The sequence below is a fragment of the Dromaius novaehollandiae genome, chromosome 28, assembly GCF_036370855.1.
Source record: "Dromaius novaehollandiae isolate bDroNov1 chromosome 28, bDroNov1.hap1, whole genome shotgun sequence".
Classification (NCBI taxonomy): Eukaryota; Metazoa; Chordata; class Aves; order Casuariiformes; family Dromaiidae; genus Dromaius; species Dromaius novaehollandiae.
Window position 1 is genome coordinate 3,575,824 of NC_088125.1, and position 20,361 is coordinate 3,596,184.

Consider the following 20,361-nt stretch of genomic DNA (forward strand, 5'->3'; position numbering starts at 1 on the left):
GCGACCCCGGGCGGAGCCGGGCAGCGAGGGCGGGGGCCCGGGGGGGGCTCTGGGGGGGTCCCGGGCCCGGCGGGAGGAGCCGGGCACCGGGGGGGCCGCAGCCCGGCGTCCCTGTCCCCCCCCCCGGCCCCCGCCCCCTCCCCGGGCGCCTCCCGCTGTTACCCCGACGGCGCCGCTCCCCGCGCTGTAACGGGGCCTCGCCGGGGCCCCCCCGACCCCCCCGCGGCTAGAAAAGGGCCCCAGGCGTCCGGCACCCTCCCTCCAGCCCGGGGGGGGGGGGCAGAGCTTTGCGGAGGAACCAGGAGCCCCTCCGTGCCTGGGGGGGCCAGGACGCTGGGTCCTTTCCGGGGGGGGGGCCGGGACGCCTGGGCCCCTTCTCCCGGGGGGGGGGGGGGGGCAGGAGCTGGGGCAGGGCGTGGCGCAGCCGGACGCCTGGGCCCGCACCTGCGGGGCGGCGGGGGGGGGGGAATGAAACCACGGGGGGGGGGGAGGCAGATCCCACCCTGCCCCTAGATGCCCCCCCACCCCCTTTGCTCGGGGGGGGGGGGGGGCGCGGCGGCGGGAGGGGCCGGGCAGGATGCGGCCCCCCCCCGGGGCAGGGCTGAGCCGCCCCCCCCGGAGCGGCGCGGCGCGGAGCGAGGGCCATGGCGGTGCCGGGGGGGCTGCTGCTGGCGGCGGTGCTGGGGGCGGCGCGGGCAGGTGAGCGGCGCGGGGGGGGCGGGGGGGGGTCGGGACCGGTGCCCCCCCCCTCCCCGTGCCCCCCCCCCCCCCCCGCCCCGGTGCTGACCGCCGCGCTGCCCCCAGGGCCCTGCCTGCCCCGCGCCCCCTGCGAGGCGTGCATCCGCTCGCAGCCGCAGTGCGCCTGGTGCGAGGACCCGGTGAGTGCCGGGACCCCCCCGGACCCCCCCCCGGGACCCCCCCGGGACCCCCCCGGGATCCCCCCCCCCGCCCCCGGGGCGCTGCCCGGGCGCCCGGCTCCGCGCTCGCTGCCGCCGCCGCCGCCGGGGCCGGTCCCCGGGGGGGTCCCGCGGTCCCCGGGGGGGTCCCGGAGTGCTGGAGGGACCCGGGGTGCCGGGGGGGGGGGTCGTGGTGCCCGGGGGGGTCTCGGGGTGCTGTGGAGGGAGGGGGGGGACCCGGTGCCCGGGGGGGACCCGGTGTCTGGGGAGCTGCGAGGTGCGGGGGGTCTCGGGGCGCCGGCGGGGGGCCGGGGGGGTCCCCGGGGTCCCCCTGTGCCGGGGGGGGTCCGGGGGGGTCCCTGGGGGCCCGCTGTGCTGGGGGGACCCGGTCTGTCGCGGGCTCCCCGAGTGCCGGGGGGGTCCCGTGTGCCCGGGTGTCGCGAGGTCCCAGTGTGCCGGGGGGGTCCCCATGTGCCGGGGGGGTCCCGGTGTCCCTGGGGGGTCCCTGAGGTGCCCGGTCTGCCTGGGGGGGTCCCCGCGTCCCGGGGGTCCCGGTGCGGGGTGCGGCGGGGGGGGGCACGTGGGGCCGCGGGTGCAGGAGGGCCGGGGGCGATGGGGGACGGGGGCGATGGGTGCGGGGGGGCCCCAGCGTGCAGGGGGGGGTCCCGCTGTGCTGGGTCCCGGGTGCCCCGGGCCGGGGGGGGTCCCTCAGTACCGGGGGGGTCCCGCTGCCCGGCCCTTGCTGGCTGCCCCGGGGGGGGTCTCGCCGTGCCGGGGGGGTCCCGGTGCCCCGGGGGGGGGTCCCGCCGCCCGGCCCTTGCCGGCTGCCCCGGGCCCGGCGCTGCGGTTTGTCACCAGGAAGCAGCGAAACCTCGGTGACAAACAGCCGCGGGGCCGGGCCCCCCCCGCCCCCCCGCCCCCCCCCCCCCCCCCGCCGGGCCCCCCCGCGGCAGCGGCAGCCGCCTCGTCTGGCGCGGCCGGGGCAGGGGTGCGGGGCGGGGGGGGGCAGGCGGGGGGCGCAGAGTAATGGGTGCGGGGGGACGTGGGGTGCAGAGCGATGGGTGCAAGGAGATGTGGGGCGATGGGTGCAGGGGGATGTGGGGTGATGGGTGCAGGGGGACGTGGGGTGCAGAGTGATGGGTGCAGGGTGATGGGTGCGGGGGAACGTGGGGCGATGGGTGCGAGGGGATGTGGGGTGCAGGCCGGCACGGTGCGTGGGGCGACGGGTGCGGGGAGATATGGCTTTCGTAGGGGATGTGGGGTGCAGGAGGGTGCAGGGGGGATGCAGGGTGCAGGGGAAGATACGGGGTGCAAGGGCTGGGTGCAGGGGGGATGCAAGGTGCAGGAGGGTGCTGTGTCCAGGAGGATGCAGGGGGGACACGGCGTGCAGGGGCCGGGTGCAGGAGGGTGGAGGGTGCAGGGAAGGGGTGTAGGAGGATACTGGGTGCAGGGACTGGGTGTAGGAGGGTGTGGGGTCCTGGGGCTGGGTGCAGGAGGATGTGGGGTGCAGGAGGGTGCAGGGGCGGGATGCAGGGGGATGCAGGGTGCAGGGACTGGATGCAGGAGGGTGTGGGGGGATGCAGGGTGCAGGGACTGGGTGCAGGGGGATGTGGGGTGCAGGGACAGGGTGCAAGCATCTGGGTGCAGGGGGTGCAAGAGGGTGCAGGGGGGACGCGGGGTGCAGGGGCTGGGTGCAGGGGGTGCAGGGTGCAGGAGGGTGCAGGGGCTGGGTGCAGGAGGATACTGGGTGCAGGGGCTGGGTGTAGGAGGATACTGGGTGCAGGGGCTGGGTGTAGGAGGGTGTGGGGTCCTGGGGCTGGGTGCAAGAGGATGTGGGGTGCAGGAGGGTGCAGGGGCTGGATGCAGGGTGTGGGGGACGCGGGGTGCAGGGGCTGGGTGCAGGGGGGTGCAGGGGGGCTGCAGGGGCTGGGTGCAGCGGCTGGGTGCTGGGGGCCGCGGGGGTTGCAGGGCCGGGGGTGCCGACACCGACCCCCCCTCCGCGGCCCGCAGGACTTCACGCAGGGGGGGCAGGCGGAGGCGGCCCGCTGCGGCCCCCGGGAGGCCCTGGAGCGCGCTGGGTGCCCCCCCAGCGCCGTGGTGGAGCCGCGGGGCCGCGTGCGGGTGCTGGAGGACGTGGTGCTGGGCCCCGGCGGGGGGGGCGCCCAGCTGGGCCCCCGCGTGCTGCACGTCTCCCTCCGGCCCGGTGCGCAGGGGAGCGGGGGGGGGAGGAAAAGGGGGAGGGAGGGGGGAGGGATGGAGGAAAGGGGAGAAGGAGGGAGGGAGGGAGGGATGGAGGGAAGGAGAGAGGGATGGAGGGAAGGGGTGAAGGATGGAGGAAGGGATGGAGGAAAGGGGGAAGGATGGAGGGAGAGAGGGATGGAGGGAAGGGGGAAGGATGGGGTGATGGAGGGAGGGATGGGAGGAAGGGATGGAGAAAAGGGGCAAGGATGGAGGGAAGGATGGAGGAAAAGAAGGGGGAGGTATGGAGGGATAGGGAAAGGATGGAGGGAGGGAGGAAAAGAGGGATGGAGGGAAGGATGGAGGGAAGGGAAAGGAGGGAGGGAAGGATGGAGGAGGGATGGAGGGATAGGGGAAGGAGGGAGGGAAGGATGGAGGGAGGGATGGAGGAGAGGGGGAAGGATGGAGGAGAGGGGGAAGGATGGAGGGAGGAAAGGGGGAGGGATGGAGGGATAGGGAAAGGAGAGAGGGAAGGATGGAGGGAGGGATGGAGGGACAGGGAAAGGAGGGATGGAGGAACAGGAGGAAGGAGGGCCGGAGGGGGGCCCGGCTGGGGGGCTGGGCGCAGGGGGGGTCCGGGGGGGGTGGCGGCGCTGACGGCTCGGCGCAGGCGAGGAGCAGAGCTTCCAGGTGCGCTTCCGGCGGGCGGGCGGCCATCCCGTGGACCTCTACTACCTCATGGACCTCTCCTACTCCATGCGCGACGACCTGCACAACGTGCGCTCCCTGGGCAGCGCCCTGCTCGCCGCCCTGCGCAACGTCACCTCCTCCGTGCGCATCGGTAGGCGCCGCCCGGACGCCTGGGCCCCGCCGCGTGCCCGGACGCCTGGGCCCCCCCCAGCCCAGCCAGCGCCGCCCTGTGCCGCCAGGCTTCGGCTCCTTCGTGGACAAGACGGTGCTGCCCTACGTGAGCACGGTGCCCTCCAAGCTGCGCAACCCCTGCCCCGAGCGGCACGAGCCCTGCGACCCGCCGGCCGCCTTCCGCCACGTGCTCTCGCTCACCGCCAACGCCAGCGAGTTCGCCAGCCGCGTGAGCCAGCAGCGCATCTCCGGCAACCTCGACTCGCCCGAGGGCGGCTTCGACGCCATCATGCAGGTGGCCGTGTGCGAGGTGAGCCGCTGCGCGGGGGTCGCGTTGCGGGTTGCACGGGCGTCGCGCGTAGATTATATAGGGGCTGCACATGGGCTGCGCGGGGGTTGCATTGCAGGTTGCATTGCGGGTTGCACGGGGGTTGCACGTAGATTATATATGGGCTGCACGTGGGTTGCACGTGGGTTGCATTGCAGGTTGCATTGCGGGTTGCACGGGGGTTGCACGTAGATTATATATGGGCTGCACATGGGCTGCACGTGGGTTGCATTGCAGGTTGCATTGCGGGTTGCACGGGGGTTGCACGTAGATTATATATGGGCTGCACGTGGGTTGCACGTGGGTTGCATTGCAGGTTGCATTGCGGGTTGCACGGGGGTTGCACGTAGATTATATATGGGCTGCACATGGGCTGCACGTGGGTTGCATTGCAGGTTGCACGGGCGTCGCACGTAGATTATATATGGGCTGCACATGGGCTGCACGTGGGTTGCATTGCAGGTTGCACGGGCGTCGCACGTAGATTATATATGGGCTGCACATGGGCTGCGCGGGGGTCGCGTTGCGGGTTGCACGGGCGTCGCGCATAAATTATATATGGGCTGCACATGGGTTGCACGTGGGTTGCACTGCAGGTTGCACGGGGGTTGCATGTAGATTATATATGGGCTGCACATGGGTTGCATGTGGGTTGCATTGCGGGTTGCACGGGGGTTGCACGTAGATTATATAGGGGCTGCACATGGGCTGCACGTGGGTTGCATTGCAGGCTGCACGGGGGTTGCATGTAGATTATATATGGGTTGCACAGGGGCTGCACGTGGGTTGCGTTTCAGGCTCCGTTGCAGGCTGCACGTGGGTTGCACTGCAGGTTGCACGCAGATTATATATGGGTTGCACGTGGTTTGCATTGCAGGTTGCATGTGGGCTGCATGCAGATTACGTGTAGGCTGCATGTGGGCTGCACATGGGTTGCACTGCAGGTTGCACTGCAAGTTGCATGTGGACTATACGCGGGTTGCGTTGCAGGTTGCGTTGCAGGTTGCACTGCAGGTTGCACGCAGATTATACATGGGCTGCACGTGGGTTGCACTGCAGGTTCCTTGCAGACTGCTTGCAGGCTGTGCATGGGTTGCACGCAGGTTGCACGCAGGTCGCACTGGGTCACACGAAGTTGCACGCAGGTTGCACGCAGGTTGCACAGGGTTGCACGCGGGTTGCACGTGGTTGCACACAGGTTACACGGGATCACACGAGGTTGCGCACAGGTTGCACGCAGGTCGAACGGGCTTGCACGTGGGTTGCACTGGGTCACACGAGGTTGCACGCAGGCTTGCACGTGGGTTGCACGCAGGTTGAATGGGCTTGCACATGGGTTGCACGTGGGTTACACATGGGTTGCACGTGGGTGCACGCAGGTTTAATGGGCTTGCACGCGGCTTGCACATGGGTTGCACGTGGTTGCACGCAGGTTGAATGGGCTTGCACGTGGGTTGCACGTGGGTTGCACGTGGGTGCCCGCAGGCTGCCTGCAAGCTGCGTGTGGGTGCAAAGCCGGGCGGGCGCGTGCTGGCATGGGCGTGCCGGGGGGGGGGCCACACCAGGCCCATGGCAGCCCCCGTGCCCACGTCCCCCCCCCCCCCCCGGCACGCAGAAGCAGATCGGCTGGCGCCCGGTGACCCGGTTGCTGGTCTTCGCCTCGGACGACACCTTCCACACGGCGGGTGACGGGAAGCTGGGGGGCATCTTCACCCCCAGCGACAGCCGCTGCCACCTGGACGCCAGCGGCGTCTACAGCAAGAGCCACCTCTACGTAAGCGCCCGGCTCCGGGGGGGCGGGGGGGGCCCGGACGCCTGGGCCCCGCAGCCACCCCCCCCCGTGCCCCCCTGCAGGACTACCCCTCGGTGGGGCACCTGGCGCAGGTGCTCTCGGCCGCCAACATCCAGCCCATCTTCGCCGTGACGGCCCCCACGGTGCCCGTGTACCAGGTGAGGGGGGGGCTGGGCCGGGGTGGGGGGCACCCTTGGGTGCTGCCCCCCCCCCCCCAGCCGCTCACCCGGCCCCATGCAGGAGCTGAGCCGCCTCATCCCCAAGTCGGTGGTGGGGGAGCTGCGGGAGGACTCCAGCAACGTGGTGCAGCTCATCTCCGACGCCTACAACGTGAGCAGCACCCATGGGTGCTGGGGGGGGCAGCGGGGGGGCGGTGTGGGGGTGCTGACGCCCGCGGGTGCCCCCAGAGCCTCTCGTCCACGGTGGAGCTGCAGCACTCGCCGCTGCCGCCCGGCATCAGCCTCAGCTACGAGTCGCACTGCGGCGGCCCCCCCGGCCCCCCCCGGCCCCACGGCGGCTTCTGCGCCGGCGTCCGCATCAATCAGCAGGTGAGCGGCGGTGGGGGGGGGCACGGGGGGGGCACGGGGTGGGCACGGCACGGGGGGGGCCCCGGGGTGCCCAGCTCTGGCTGCGGGGAGGGAGGGGGGAGCTGGTGTCCGTGTGTCCCTGCTGCTCTGCAACGTGTCCCCCGGTACCGGGTGTCCGGGCAGTGCCACGTCCGGGCAGTGCCACGCTTGTCCGTGCTGCGCCTGGCCGGGCCACGCTGAGGCCATCCGGGCCGTGCCCTGCTCATCCGTGCTGTGCTCATCCGTGCCGTGCCGTGCTCGTCCATGCCATCCTGTCCGTGCAATGCTCATCCGTGCCATGCTGGCCTCATCCATGCTCATCCGTGCCATGACATGCCGTCCTCATCCATGCTCGTCTGTGCCATGCTGTGCTGTGCTCATCCGTGCAGTCCTGTCCATGCCGTGCCCATCCGTGCCGTGCTTGTCCATGCCATGCTCATCCATGTGATGCCATGCCATGCTCATCCGTGCCATCCTGTCCGTCCAATGCCCATCTGTGCCATGCTGGCCTCGTCTGTGCTGTGCCGTCCTCATCCATGCCATGCTTGTCCGTGCCGTGCTCATCTGTGCCATGCCGTGCTTCTCCTCATCCATGGTCGTCCGTGCCATGCTGTGCCATGCTTATCCATGCTCATCCGTGCTTTGCTTGTCCATGCCGTGCTGTGCTCATCCATGCCATCCTGTCTGTGCCGTGCTCATCCGTGCTGTGCTCATCCGTGCTCATCCATGCCGTGCTCGTCTGTGCCGTGCCGTGCTCGTCCTCATCCATGGTCGTCCATGCCATGGTCATCTATGCTCATCCATGCTGTGTTCGTCTGTGCCGTGCCATCCTCTCCGTGCCATCTTCTCCATGCTGTGCTCATCCATGCTCATCCATGCCACCCATGCCATGCCGTGCCCATCCATGCCATGCTCATCCATGCCATCCTGTCCATGCCGTGCTCATCTGTGCCGTGCTGTGCTCGTCCATGCCATGCCACCTTCTCCATGCCGTGCCCATCCATGCCATCCTGTCCATGCCGTGCCGTCCGTGCCGTGCCATCCATGCTCATCCATGCTCATCCGTGCCGTGCCGTCCGTGCCGCGCGGCGCGGCACCAGGTGAACTTCACGGTGCGGGTGCGGGCGAGCGGGTGCCTGGCGGGGCCGCAGGCGGTGGCCCTGCGGGTGCTGGGCTTCGCCGAGGAGCTGCGGCTGGAGCTGCACAGCCTCTGCGGCTGCCCCTGCGCCCCCCCCCAGGCGCCCGCCCCCCTCTGCCACGGCGGCAGCCTCGAGTGCGGCGTCTGCAGGTGCCGGGGGCGGCGGGAGGGGTCTGGGGGGCGGGGTGGGGGGCAATGGGGCAGGGTGGGGGGCAGGAGAGCTCTGGGGGGCAGGATGGGGGGTGGCGGGGCGGTGTGGGGTAGGATGGGGGAGGTTGGGGGGGTGGGATGGGGGGCGATGGGGGAGGATGGGGGTCCATGGCAGGTTGGGGGGCAGGATGGGGGTCCATGGCAGGTTGGGGGGCAGGATGGGGGTCCATGGGGCAGGATGGGAGTCCATGGGGCAGGTTGGGGGGCAGGATGGGGGTCTGGGGGGCTGGATGGGGGTCCATGGGGCAGGTTGGGGGGCTGGATGGGGGTCCATGGGCAGGTCGAGGGCAGCACAGGGTGCAGTGGGGCAGGATGGGGGGGTGATGGGGCAGGATGGGGGTCCATGGGGTGGGTTGGGGGGCAGCAGGGTGGGCAATGGGGCAGGGTGGGGGGGCGATGGGACAGGATGGGGGGGAGGTCTGTGGGGCAGGATGGGGGTCCGTGGAGCAGGTCGGGGGGCAGGATGGGGGGCAATGGGGCAGGATGGGGGGGTCCATGATGCAGGTCAGAGGGCAGCACGGGGGGCAATGGGGCAGGATGGGGGGGGCGATGGGGCAGGATGGGAGGTCGTAAAGCAGATGTGGGGCGATGGGGCAAGTTGGGGGGGTGGGACGGGGGGGCTGCGGGGCTCCATGGGGCAGGCTGGGGGGGCAGCGCAGGGCCCGAGCCTCCCCCCGCGCTGCCAGGTGCCCGGCGGGGCGGCGGGGCCGGCGGTGCGAGTGCGAGGGGCCGGAGGCGGTGGCGGGGGGCGACTGCCGGCCCCCCAACGGCACGGGCCCCCCCTGCGGCGGCCGGGGCCAGTGCGTGTGCGGGCGCTGCGAGTGCCCCCCCGGCCTCAGCGGCCCCCAGTGCCAGTGCGACAGCGGCGCCTGCGAGCGCCACGACGGGCTGCCCTGCGGAGGTGGGCACGGGGGGGGGGGGGGGCGCGTCCCCGGGGGGGCCCGGCCCCACTGCACGTCCCCCTGGAGGTCCCATCCCCGTGGGGTCCCTTCCCTGTGGTGTGTCCCCATGGGGGGGGGTCCCGTCCCCCTTGCACGTCCCCGTGGAGGTCCCGTCCCCCTGCCAGCATGTCCCCGTGGAGGTCCCGTCCCCATGGTGTGTCCCGGTGAGGTCCCATCACCATGGGGGTCCTGGTCCCCCTTGGCACTCCCTGGGGGGGTCCTTTCCCTGTGGCACATCCCCATGAGGGTCCCATCCCTGTGGCACGTCCCCATGGAGGTCCCATCCGCATGAGGGTCCCATCCCCATAGTGTGTCCCCATGGGGTCCCATCCTCACGGGTCCCATCCCTGTGGCACATCCCCATGGAGGTCCCATCCCCATGGAGGTCCCATCCCTGTAGCATGTCCCCATGGAGGTCCCATCCCCATGGAGGTCCTGTCCCCATAGTGTGTCCCCATGGGGTCCCATCCTCGTGGGTCCTGTCCCCATTGCACATCCCCATGGAGGTCCTGTCCCCATGAGGATCCCATCCCTGTGGCATGTCCCCATGGAAGTCCCATCCCTGTGGGTCCCATCCCCATAGTGTGTCCCCATGGGGTCCCATCCCCGTGGGTCCTGTCCCCATTGCACGTCCCCATGGAGGTCCTGTCCCCATGGGTCCCATCCCTGTGGCACGTCCCCATGGAGGTCCCATCCCCATGGAGGTCCCGTCCCCATAGTGTGTCCCCATGGGGTCCCATTCCTGTGGGTCCCATCCCCATTGCACGTCCCCATGGAGGTCCTGTCCCCATGGGTCCCATCCCTGTGGCACGTCCCCATGAGGTCCCATCCCCATAGCGTGTCCCAAGGGGTCCCATCCCCATTGCACATCCCCAAGGGGGTGCCGTCCCCCCGGGTCCCATCCCCGCGGCGTGTCCCCCCCGGGTGCCGTCCCCCCGGGTGCCGTCCGCGCGGCGTGTCCCCACGGGCGCCGTCCCCGCAGGCCCGCAGCGGGGCGAGTGCGTGTGCGGGACGTGCCGGTGCCGCGGGGGCTTCACGGGCAGCGCCTGCGGCTGCAGCGCCGGGCGGGACGGCTGCCTGCGGGGGGGCCGCGAGTGCGGGGGCCGCGGGCGCTGCGTCTGCGGCCGCTGCCGCTGCCAGCCCGGCTACCTGGGGCCCCTCTGCGCCCGCTGCCCCTCCTGCCAGACCCCCTGCCAGCGGCACCGGTGAGCCGGGGGGCTGGCGGGGGGACGGGGCTGGCAGGGGACATGGGGATGGGGACGTGGGGGAGGAGGGAGGACACAGGGATGGGGATGGTGGGGGACATGGGGGCAGGGATGGGGATGGTGGGGGACATGGGGACATGGGGGGGACACAGGGATGGGGATAGTGGGGGACATGGGGACATGGAGGGGACAAAGGGATGGGGTGGCAGGGGACAAGGCAATGGGGACATGGGGGATGAGGGGGGACACGGGGATGGTGGAGGACATGGGAATGGGGACATGGGAGATGGGGGGACACAGGGATGGGGATGGTGGGGGACATGGGGGCAGGGATGGGGATGGTGGGGGACATGGAGGGGACACAGGGATGGGGATGGTGGGGGACATGGGGACATGGGGGGACAAAGGGATGGGGTGGCAGGGGACAAGGCAATGGGGACATGGGGGATGAGGGGGGACACGGGGATGGTGGAGGACGTGGGAATGGGGACATGGGAGATGGGGGGGACACGGGGATGGGGAGGCAGGGGACATGGGGATGGGGACATGAGGAGGAGGAAGGACATGGGGATGGGGACACAGGGCTGGGGCTGGTGGGGGACATGGGGATGGGGACATGGAGGAGGGGGGACACGGGGATGGGGTGGTAGGGGGACAGGAGACAAGGATGGGGATGCAGGGATGAGGGGCCAGGATGGGCTGGCAGGGGACATGGTGACAGGGGCCAGGGCCAGGGCCGGTGGGGGACATGGGGATGGGGGAGGGACACAGGGACGAGGCTGGCAGGGGCCATGGGGGACAGGGGCAGGGCGCTGGGGGGTGCCGGGAGGGGACGGGGCGGCGGTGACCTGACGCGCGGGGACACGCAGGGACTGCGCCGACTGCAAAGCCTTCGGCCTCGGCCCCCTGCACGCCAACTGCAGCCTGGCATGCAACCGCACGACGGCCCGGGTGCTGCCCGCCCGGCCCCCCCGCGCCGCCACCGACGCCTGGTGCACCGAGCAGGCCGCCGACGGGCGCATCCTCATCTTCCTCATCGAGGGCGACGACGGCGAGGATGAGGATGGGGACGTCACGCTGACCGTCTGGGCTGAGGAGGGTGAGCGCGATGGCTGCGGGGGCCCTGGGGGACGCCCGTGGCCTGAAGGATCCCGTGCCTGGGGGTCCCTGCACCCCCAAGAGACCCCATTCCTTGGTGTCCTGCACCTCGAGGGACCCTGGGCCCTGAAGAACCCCATGTTTGGGGGGCCTGCACCCCAAGGGACCCCATGCCCCAAGGACTTCCATGCCTGGGGGTCCCTGCACCCCAAAGGACCCCATGCCCTGAGGCACCCCATGTCTGGGGGTCCCTGCACCCCCAAGAGACCCGATCCTTGGGAGTCCTGCACCTCAGGGGACCCTGGGCCCTGAAGAACCCCATGCCTGGGTGTCCCTGCACCCCAAGGGACGTCATGCCTGGATGTCCTGCACCTTGAGGGACCCCATGCCCCGAAGAACCCCATGCCTGGGGGTCCCTGCACCCCAAAGGACCTTATGCTTGGGTGTCCTGCACCCCAAGGGACCCCATGCCCCAGAGACCCCCATGCTTGGGTGTCCTGCACCCCAAGGGACCCCATGCCCCAGAGACCCCATGCTTGGGTCTCCTTGCACCCCAAAGGACCTTATGTGGGGGTGTCCTGCACCCCAAGGGACCCTGCACCCCAAGGGACCTCATGCCTGGGGGTTCCTGCCCCCCAGGGACCCCATGCCTGGTGGGGGGGGGGGTCCCTGCACCCTAAGGCACCCCATGCCCGAAGGACCCTGCACCTTGGCTCCCTTGGGACATGAGGTCACGCCGTGTCCCAGAGGACCCCATACCCCGGGCTCCCTGCACCCCACGGGACCCCCATGCCTAGGGGTCCTGGGGGGGGGGGGGTCTGGGACCCCCCCACGCGTGGGGCTGACCCCGTCCCCCCCCCCAGCGGCCGCCGCCGAGCCCATGAAGCTGGTGGTGGGGCTGGTGGCCGGCATCGTGGCGGCGGGGCTGCTGCTGGTGGTGCTCTACCGCGTCTCGGTGGAGGTCTACGACCGGCGGGAGTACCAGCGCTTCGAGAAGGAGCGCCGCCGCGCCCGCTGGAACGAGGTCAGCGGGGGGGGGGAACCCCACCGGGACCCCCCCCCCTCCAAGCACCCATGGGGAGGGCCCAGGCGTCCGGGCCGCAGCGCCCACGGGTGCCCTCTCCTCCGCCCCGCAGAACAACCCGCTGTTCAAGAGCGCGACCACCACCACCGTCAACCCCAACTACGTCCAGGAGTGAGGAGGGGCCGGGCACCCCCGGAGCGGACGGACGACCCAGCGCGGCCCCCCCCGCGAAGCGGCTCCCCCCCCTGCACCCACTGCCACCACCCACGGCCCTGTCCCCGTCCCCCCCGCCTGTCCCTGTCCCCCCCCCTCCCGGCGCTTGCTTTGCTGGAAGAGGTTGCGCAATAAAGGGAGCCGCAGGCTGCCGGCGGTGGCAGAGACCGGGCGCTTTCGTGTCACCTCGCTGGTGGGGAGGGGGCAGGTGGCAGCAGGCGCCGGCCCCTTGGGGACCAATGGCGGTGGGTGCCGGCCCTTTGGGGACAGATCTGGGTCGGTGGCAGCCCCTGGGGACGGCGGCGGGTAGGTGCCAGCCGTGGGGCCGGATACAGCTGGGTGCCAGCCCCGGGGACAGATGGCGGTGGGTGACAGCCCCTCGGGGACGGATGGCGGTGGGTGCTGGCCCTTTGGGGACAGATCTGGGTCGGTGCCAGCCGTGGGGACGGATGCAGCTGGGTGCCAGCCCCGGGGACGGATGGCGGTGGGTGACAGCCCCTCGGGGACGGATGGCGGTGGGTGCTGGCCCTTTGGGGACAGATCTGGGTCGGTGCCAGCCGTGGGGACGGATGCAGCTGGGTGCCAGCCCCGGGGACGGATGGCGGTGGGTGACAGCCCCTCGGGGACGGATGGCGGTGGGTGCTGGCCCTTTGGGGACAGATCTGGGTCGGTGCCAGCCATGGGGACGGATGCAGCTGGGTGCCAGACCCGGGGACGGATGGCGGTGGGTGACAGCCCCTCGGGGACGGATGCGGGTAGGTGCCAGCTGTGGGGACGGATGCGGGTAGGTGCCAGCTGCAGGACCGATGCTGGTAGGTGCCAGCCGGGGGGGACAGACACGGGTAGGTGCCACCGCCTGTGTCACCTCCAGCCCCCCAGCCATGGGCCCGTTCCCCCCCCAAACTCGGGGTTAAACCCATCACCCCCCATTTTGTCAAACGCCGTCGCCTTCGTGGCCGGACGGCGCCAAGAGAAGAAGCAGCGAAGAGGTTAGAAAAGAAGAACAATAACTTTTATTTAAATACCCTAAACGCCACGAAGGAACAGACACCACGCTACCGGTAAAAAGATACGCGTTTATACCGTCTTATAAAAACTACAGTTTAAAAGTGATGCTGGGTTACCCGCTGGGGAACGCGCCCGGCCCCCTCCCGCCCTCCCCTCCTCCCCTTCCCCCATAGCAAAATAAGTGTATTAAAAAAAAAAGACAAAAAAAAAAAGCCATGGGGCTTTCCGGGGCCGCGCGGGGGGGCTCGGTCCGGCCGCGGCGCTGGCACAGCTGCGCTGGGCCCGGTCCTTCCTCTTCCTCGCGGCTCCCCCCTCGCTAGCGTTGGCGCCGGGGGGGTCGTCGTCGTCGTCGGCTCCCGCTGCACTTTTGCCCTCGCCGGAGGCGCAGACGGCGAAACTTTCGGCGGCTGCGGGGTTTCGCTCCCGTTCCTAGTCAGCCGCGGCCCCCTCCTTTCCCACGGCCGCGCGGCTCCGGGGCGACGCGCGGAAACGCGGCCGAGGGAGGGGAGAAACGGCAAAGCGCCCGCGGCGGCGGCGCGAGTCCAGGCCCGGCGGGCGCGAGAGCATCCTGGCCGCGGGAGAGCCGCCGCCGCCGCTCCGGGGCGCGGGGAGAAGCCGGCCGAAGGCGTCTCCCGGGCCGTTGGGCGCCCGAGGAAGTCCCCACCCAGCCGCACGGGGGGGGGGTCAGGCCCCACAACGGCTTCACCTGCCCCCCGCATCTGCCTCCGCCGCCCCACGGCCTCCCCCAGCCCCGCGGGGACACGAGGCGCCGCGCGGCACCGGTGCGGCGGACACGGCTCCTCCGGCCGCCGCGAGCCGGGCCCCGAAGCGCGGCCTCGAATGTCGGCGTGGGGCGGCCGGGCCGGGGGGGTCGGAGCCCGTCTCGCAGCGGCCCGCGGAGGTTTCCGGTTAGGCAACGCCGCCGCGAGCCGGGCCCCGCGCAGGAAACGGCCTCGTCGCGGTGCCGGGAGCCGCCCAGGCACCTCATCGAGCCCGGCCGCGGTCGGCCCCCGCGCAGGGGAGGCTGCGAGGCGCCGGCGGAGCGCGACGGCCTCCTTCCAGCAGCGGCGAGAGGCAACGGGGCAAAACCCCCCCTTCCCTGGCGGCGGCTATGCCGTCTCGGCTCGCTTCGCCCCGAGCGCGGCGGGTCCCGCGCCGCCGGTGCTCCCCCCGTGGATGGGGCTATTCCGTAGGAAAAGGGGGAGCGGGGCTGAGCGGTGCCGCAGGGAGCGGGATGGGGAGGCCGCCGAGGCCCCGGCGCGGCGGAAAAGAGGAAGGCGGCGACAGACGGGCTGCGGGGAGGCAACGGGGACCGCAGGCGCGCGCCGGCAGCCGAATTCGCCCCCTCTTCTCCCTCCCCCTCGCAGGGGCGCTGAGCGGAGGCGGCAACGGCCGTGCTTCCTCCCGGGGAGGCGCGAGTTCGAGTCCCAGCTCCGCGGGGCTGTTCCGAGGCCGACGCGGGCGGCGGGGCGGCAGCGTCCGGGCTGAGCCCGTGCCCTCGGTGTGCTGGCACAGGGGGAGGCTGACCTTCATCTTCTCCGAAAACTTGCTCGCAGATCCATCCTTGGAGGCCGGGAGAGGAGGCAGAGGGCGAGGCGGGAGCGGCCGGGACGGAGCTTCGCTCTCGGTGGAGTTCGTCTTGCCAAGAACCAGCAATTCCTCAATTCGCAGGTGCCAAACGGCCCGTTTGCGGCGGGGGCTGGCGGTCGCGGCCGGGCACAGACGCCTTCCCGAGGACGCTCCCCGCAAGCAGCAGCGATTCCTGCTCTTCTCCGGCGTAGACGCTCTGCGACCGGGACGGCTACGGGCCGCGCTCTCGCCAGGCCGGGCCGCGGCGGCGTTTCGGGTCGGGCCGCAGGTGATCCCCATCGCAGCGGTGCCGGCGGCCGCTCGGAGCGGAGGCCGCGGGGAAGAGGGGAAGAGGGGATCCCGGCGGAGTCGCGTCTCCTCTCCCGGCAGCCCACGAGGGCCGAGCTCGCCCTGGAAGGAGCCGCCGGCGCGGGGAGCTGGACCCCTCCGGGGGCAGAGCCGAGGGTTTCTCCTGCGCGGCGGCACTTGGGGCCGGCGAACGCGGCTGCGTGGTGCAAATGCTGCTCCCTTCGCGGCTCGGGGGCTCCTTCGGCGAAGGGAATCCAGCAGCTCCCTCGCCCCCTCTACTCACCCGCTCGCGAGCCGCAGGGGCTGCCCGGGCCGTTTCGGCCGAGGCTCCTTCCCTCGCCAAGGCAGCGGGTGCCGAATTAGCTCAGCAAAACCTGCGAGAGCCTCGCCGCCTCCGGGACACGCCGCACAGCCCTGGCCCTCCGCTCCCGCCCCGCTGGCTGATCCCAGACCCCGGGGCTCGGTTTCACTTGCAAAAGGCCAAATCGCGGCCTTGCGCTGCCCTCCCTGAGCCGGCCTGGCCGCCCCGCGCAGCACAGGGGCCTCGCGCCCTGCTCCGGCCCCCGGCTGACGGCCTGGAGGCCTCGCGCCGGCCCCGCGCGGATGCCGTGGGGCGATGCCTCGGGGCTGCGGCAGCCCTCGGCCCGAGCCGGCCCCCGTTTTTTTGCTGAGGCTCCACCTCGCCGCCCGCCCGTGTACCGCACGGCTCCCCCCAGCCCTGCCGCCTCTTCCCCGCTACCTCTGCTCGCTCTTCGGAGGTGGCGCGGGGGGTGGGGGCAAGAGAAGCGAACAGCCACGAACAAGCACAGAAAAACAGAAAGAGACTCGAAATGAAAGAGCTGCAGACCTCAGAGCGACAGCGTGCAGCCGAGACGGGCCCCTGCCTTTCATACCTGAATCAAAAGCCTCCACAGCCCTTTTGAACTGTCGCTCTCTCTCTTTTCTTGGAAAAAGGGGTTAAAGAAGGTTCCTCCCCGCTAGACTTCCTACCTGAGCGCCTAGTGTCTGCGTGCACCCGTCCATCGGCCGAAAGGAAGCGGTAAGGGTTTGAGGCAAGTGTCGCTACTTTGTTCTGTTTAGGCCTGCTTGTTGCTCAAAGCCTTTCCTGAGAGGCAAATGGTGGTACTTCAAAACAAAGGGGGAAAACAAAAGGAAGGTTTATACACAGCTGCCTGTGGCTTCTGCTGGTTGGGAAAAGATTCCAGATCATCTTCAGCTTATGTACAGTGTCAGGACCTCATCTGAAAGTCTAGGAGAGCGGCCTGCTCTCCCCTCCCCACTCCGCAGCGGGGAGCCGGAGCAGGCAAAGCCAGACGGAGGAAAACCCAGAGATCCCGTCCGCGTCCCGGCTCTTGCAGGGGGTCATCTCGGCTCCTAGAGCAGCAGCTGCGAGTCGGGGGTTTTGGTTTGGCAACCTTGGCACATTCGTTTGTGTCTCAGCAGCCTGTCTGTCCTGGAGAAGCTCTGCGGGAGACGGGAGAGGGGAGGAGAGGGGGTTACGAGCCCTCGGCGCAGCGGGCAACGTCCCCGACGCGCCCGGGAGCCGGGAGCGGCACCGCGACCCCCCCGGGCCCCCCGCGGCGGGCGGAGGCGGCGTTACCTGCATGCAGCGCTCGCACTGGTAGGGTTTCTCCCCGCTGTGCACGCGCTTGTGGCGCTCCAGGTGGTACTTCTGGATGAAGCGCATGTCGCACACGTCGCACTCGAAGGGCTTCTCACCTGGGGGGCACCGAGGGCAGGCGGTGAGGGGCAGGAGGGACCGCAGCTGCCACCCTCTCCCCCGCCCGACGGCCGCGGCACGTCTCTCCGCTGCTAACTCTGGCACATCTGCCCGCAGGATCACAAAAGCTCTTGGATTAGGCAACCTCCTGCCCCTAACGAGCCAGGTTATTTAATTAACGGAGCCCCTGTGCCTGCCAGGATGGAGTCAATGAGACAGGAGCAGCCAGAGGCCTGCTCGGGGCATCGGGCTCCCTGCTCTACCCAGGAACCGGAGCAGCGACAGCGCGGCGGCCTTCGCGGCCCAGCCCGTTACCCGTGTGGATGAGGATGTGTCTCTTGAGGTGGTAGCTGCTGCGGAAGGCCCCGTAGCAGTGCTCGCAAATGAAGTTTTTGGGGATCCTCAGCTGGAAGGAGCCGTTCTGTTCGATCACCACCACCTGCGGAGCAGACGCAGCCTGTCAGCTGCTGGATTTCAGCCCTTCGCCCTCCTCACTCTGAAATCCTCTCCCCAAAGCCCTGCTTCAGCCACCGGCCTGCCCGCCCCGCGTGAGCCGAGATCGTCCTTCCCCAAAACCCGCCGGAGCCCAGGAAACCTCCTTCTCCGCCATGGCAAACCTGGCTGTCGAGTCGAGATCCTCTCAGCGAGGAGCGGCTCTGTCCTTCGGCGCCGGCCACCCGCTCGCGACGCTGATGACGGCACAGGTAGGGAAGGTTGGTCCCGAGGGGCACGGGCTCCTCAGCGGGACTCCCCCAGCCCCGCTCTGCCCCCACCGCCTCCGCTCCCATTACCTGCCTTTTTAAGGGACTTTTTGGGCTGCGAAGCTTCGGCCGTCTCCTCCTCTTTGCGGCCGCGAGACTTCTCGCCGTCCGGACGGAGACCCTTCGGAGGAGAACACCCAGTTGAGGCCTCCTCCCGCACCCCCGGCTCCTCTCCCTGCGCCGGGAGGAAAGCGCGACCACGGCTGCGCCGCCCGGGGCGCTCGGCCGTACCAGCACGTCCGGGCTGCTTCCTCTCTCCCCGTTCTCTGCCTGCTTAGAGCTCTGTTTTGGCATCATCTTCTTGCTGGCCACCGTGGGCACGAGGCACACGCCCGAGAGGCCCTCGCAGGCCAGGAGGCTCGCCTGCGGGGAGACAAACAAGCAGGCGAGCTGCAGCGGCAGTCGTGCAGCGACCGAGCCGTCGCCCGCCGGCCCGTGAGCAAAGCACGCCGGAGGCCTGCGAGGGACGGGACCGGGCCGTGCTCAACCCCATGCAAGCGAGGCCGAGCCCCCGTCGCGCCCGGGGGGGCTAGAGAGAAGGCGGAGGACCTCATCGCTACCGGGAGCTATGGGAGAGTTTGGATGGTTGGTTCCCTGGAGCTCGAGCAGCGGTTAGGGAGCAGGTTCCCGAGGCCGTGACGTACAGAGGCGTCCGTGCGCCGCCGGGCTGGGGAGCATCTCCTCGCGCCCGGGGTGGCGCGGCCGCGGGGCGGGCAGGGAGGGGACGAGAGCCCGCGGTCCCCAGGCCGGCGGCGAGGGAGCGCGGCGGGGCCGCGGCACCCCTCGGCGTCCCCGCTGCTCTGCTCGGCGGCCGCCGCGGCGCGCGCCGCGGGCGCAACCTCTCCCCTCGCTCACAGGGCTCTGCAGCTCCCTGCGGCGGCGGATCTTGGGGTACAGGTGGGAAAATTGGGGCTCATTACCTGAGCCATCTTGGGTCTGTCTGTCCTCAACAAACGGATTGTAACAATTCTTTAGCCTTAATTCTCTCCCAGGAAAGAATTTTACGGTTAGAAAGACTGTTTCAGTTAATCATTTTTTTGCTGGTCTTGTCCAGTACCCTCCACTTTGCCGACATCTTTCGGGGATCGGGGAGCCCGGTGCCGCGGTGCGTCGAGGCGGGTCCTCCGGGGCCGCGGGGCTGGGCAGGCCGGGGCTGCCGGCGCCGCGCTCACAGCGGAGACATGCCCAGCCCCGCTCCGGGCCGGGCGCCGCGCCGAGCCGCGCTGCGCCGCGCGGGGAGCTGCCGCCGGTCGTCGCCTGCCCGGCGGGAGCCTGCGGGGAGAGGCGGTGGTTACGGGGGACGGGGACGCCGCCGCCGCGGTCCCTTCTGCGCCAGCAGGGACCCGAGGCAGGGGTGGCTTTGCCAGGGGGTGACACAGGGTGTGAGCGGGACAATGTCACCTGCTAGGGGAGATCGGGTGGTGGTGTGACACTGGGCGGGGGGGCATTTGGGGGGAGGAGGTGACCCGAAATGGGGGTGACACCAGAAAAGGGGATGGGGGGGGGGGATGAGATGGGGCAGGGGGGCCATTGGAGGGGGGGAGGTGACCCGGGATGGGGGAGGACCCAGGAAAGGGGATCGGGGGAGGAGGGACGTTGGGGGGGGGAGAGTGACACCGGGTTTGGGGGGGGCCCGGGGCAGGGTGACACCGGGTTTGGGGGGTGTCCGGAGGGGGAGGGAGCGACACCCCTGGGGTGGGGGGAGGGGCAGCCCGGGAGGGGGCGGAGCTCCCGGCCCGGTTCGCCCCTCCCCCTCCCGGCCGGTAAAGAGGGGGAGGGGGAACCGCGCGTGCGCGCTGGGCCCACCCGGTGTCGCCCCCTTCCCCCCCCCCCCCCGCCGCGCCGGTGCCCCCCCGGTTGGCGGGGGGAGGGGATGGGCCGGGGCTGAGACGGCGGCGCGCGCAGCCGGGCCCGGTGCGGAGCGCGGCCGGGCCGGGGCCGGGCCCGCCCCCCCGGGGCTGCGTGCGGGCGGGAAGGGGCGGGGGCTCCGTACCTGCCGCGGCCCCTCCGCGCTCCGCTCCGCGCCGCCCGCCGCACCGACAAGTTTACAAACCGCCGCGGCCCCAGCGCCCCCCCCCTCCCTCGGCCGCCGCCGCCAACCCGGAACCGGAAACACCCGCCCCCGCCGGCGCTTCCGGCCAGGCGGCGGGGCGGGGCGGGAAGCGGCGCCCCGCGCACGCGCACGGCCGCGCGACGACGCCGTGGCGGCCGGCGCCATCTTGGAGCCGGGCGGCGGTTGCCCGGGCGACCGGGGAAGGGAGGGCGGAAGCGTCCACGGCCTCCCGGGGGCGGCGGGGGGACGGCACCATTCCCCCCCCCTTATTGCCCCTTGTGGGGTGGGGGCGTCCCCCCTGTTATTGCCCCCGCGGAGGTGGCTCCTTCCCCCCCCCCCGCTCCCTTATTGCCCCGTGGGAGGGGGCTGCCCTGCCGTTATTGCCCCGGGGGGGGGGGGAACTTCCCCCCTCACAGCCCGTTATTGCCCCTGGGGGGCTCCTGCCCCCCCCGTTATTGCCCCCGGGGGTTCCTCTCCCCACATTGTTGCCC

At 71.0% G+C, this 20,361-nt stretch overlaps 2 protein-coding genes across 4 annotated transcripts; one reads left to right on the forward strand and one right to left on the reverse strand.

Moving 5' to 3' along the window:
• The first annotated feature begins 552 nt into the window (after positions 1 to 552).
• ITGB7 (integrin subunit beta 7) lies at positions 553 to 12,617 on the forward strand. The gene is made up of 15 exons (XM_064498733.1): positions 553 to 699; positions 805 to 878; positions 2,907 to 3,099; positions 3,745 to 3,915; positions 4,004 to 4,245; positions 5,879 to 6,037; positions 6,118 to 6,213; positions 6,296 to 6,385; positions 6,463 to 6,603; positions 7,722 to 7,909; positions 8,656 to 8,870; positions 9,893 to 10,115; positions 10,985 to 11,214; positions 12,077 to 12,237; positions 12,350 to 12,617. Exons 1-15 carry the CDS (start codon positions 645 to 647, stop codon positions 12,410 to 12,412), a joined length of 2,301 nt encoding a protein of 766 aa, XP_064354803.1. The 5' UTR covers positions 553 to 644; the 3' UTR covers positions 12,413 to 12,617.
• An 823-nt stretch (positions 12,618 to 13,440) lies between these two features.
• Positions 13,441 to 19,963, reverse strand: ZNF740 (zinc finger protein 740). 3 transcript variants are annotated; one of them, XM_064498763.1, is made up of 8 exons: positions 19,811 to 19,963; positions 18,875 to 19,089; positions 18,049 to 18,180; positions 17,852 to 17,938; positions 17,674 to 17,745; positions 17,372 to 17,495; positions 16,937 to 17,055; positions 13,441 to 16,800 (listed from the first exon to the last, which is right to left on the reverse strand). In XM_064498763.1, the coding sequence occupies exons 2-8, from the start codon at positions 18,890 to 18,892 to the stop codon at positions 16,711 to 16,713; spliced, it is 642 nt and encodes a 213-aa protein (XP_064354833.1). In that variant the 5' UTR covers positions 18,893 to 19,089; positions 19,811 to 19,963; the 3' UTR covers positions 13,441 to 16,710. The 3 variants fall into 3 exon arrangements, with proteins under 3 accessions (XP_064354833.1, XP_064354834.1, XP_064354835.1); XM_064498764.1 differs by having other exon boundaries at positions 18,738 to 19,089; XM_064498765.1 differs by lacking the exon at positions 17,674 to 17,745.
• Between the last annotated feature and the right edge of the window lie 398 nt (positions 19,964 to 20,361).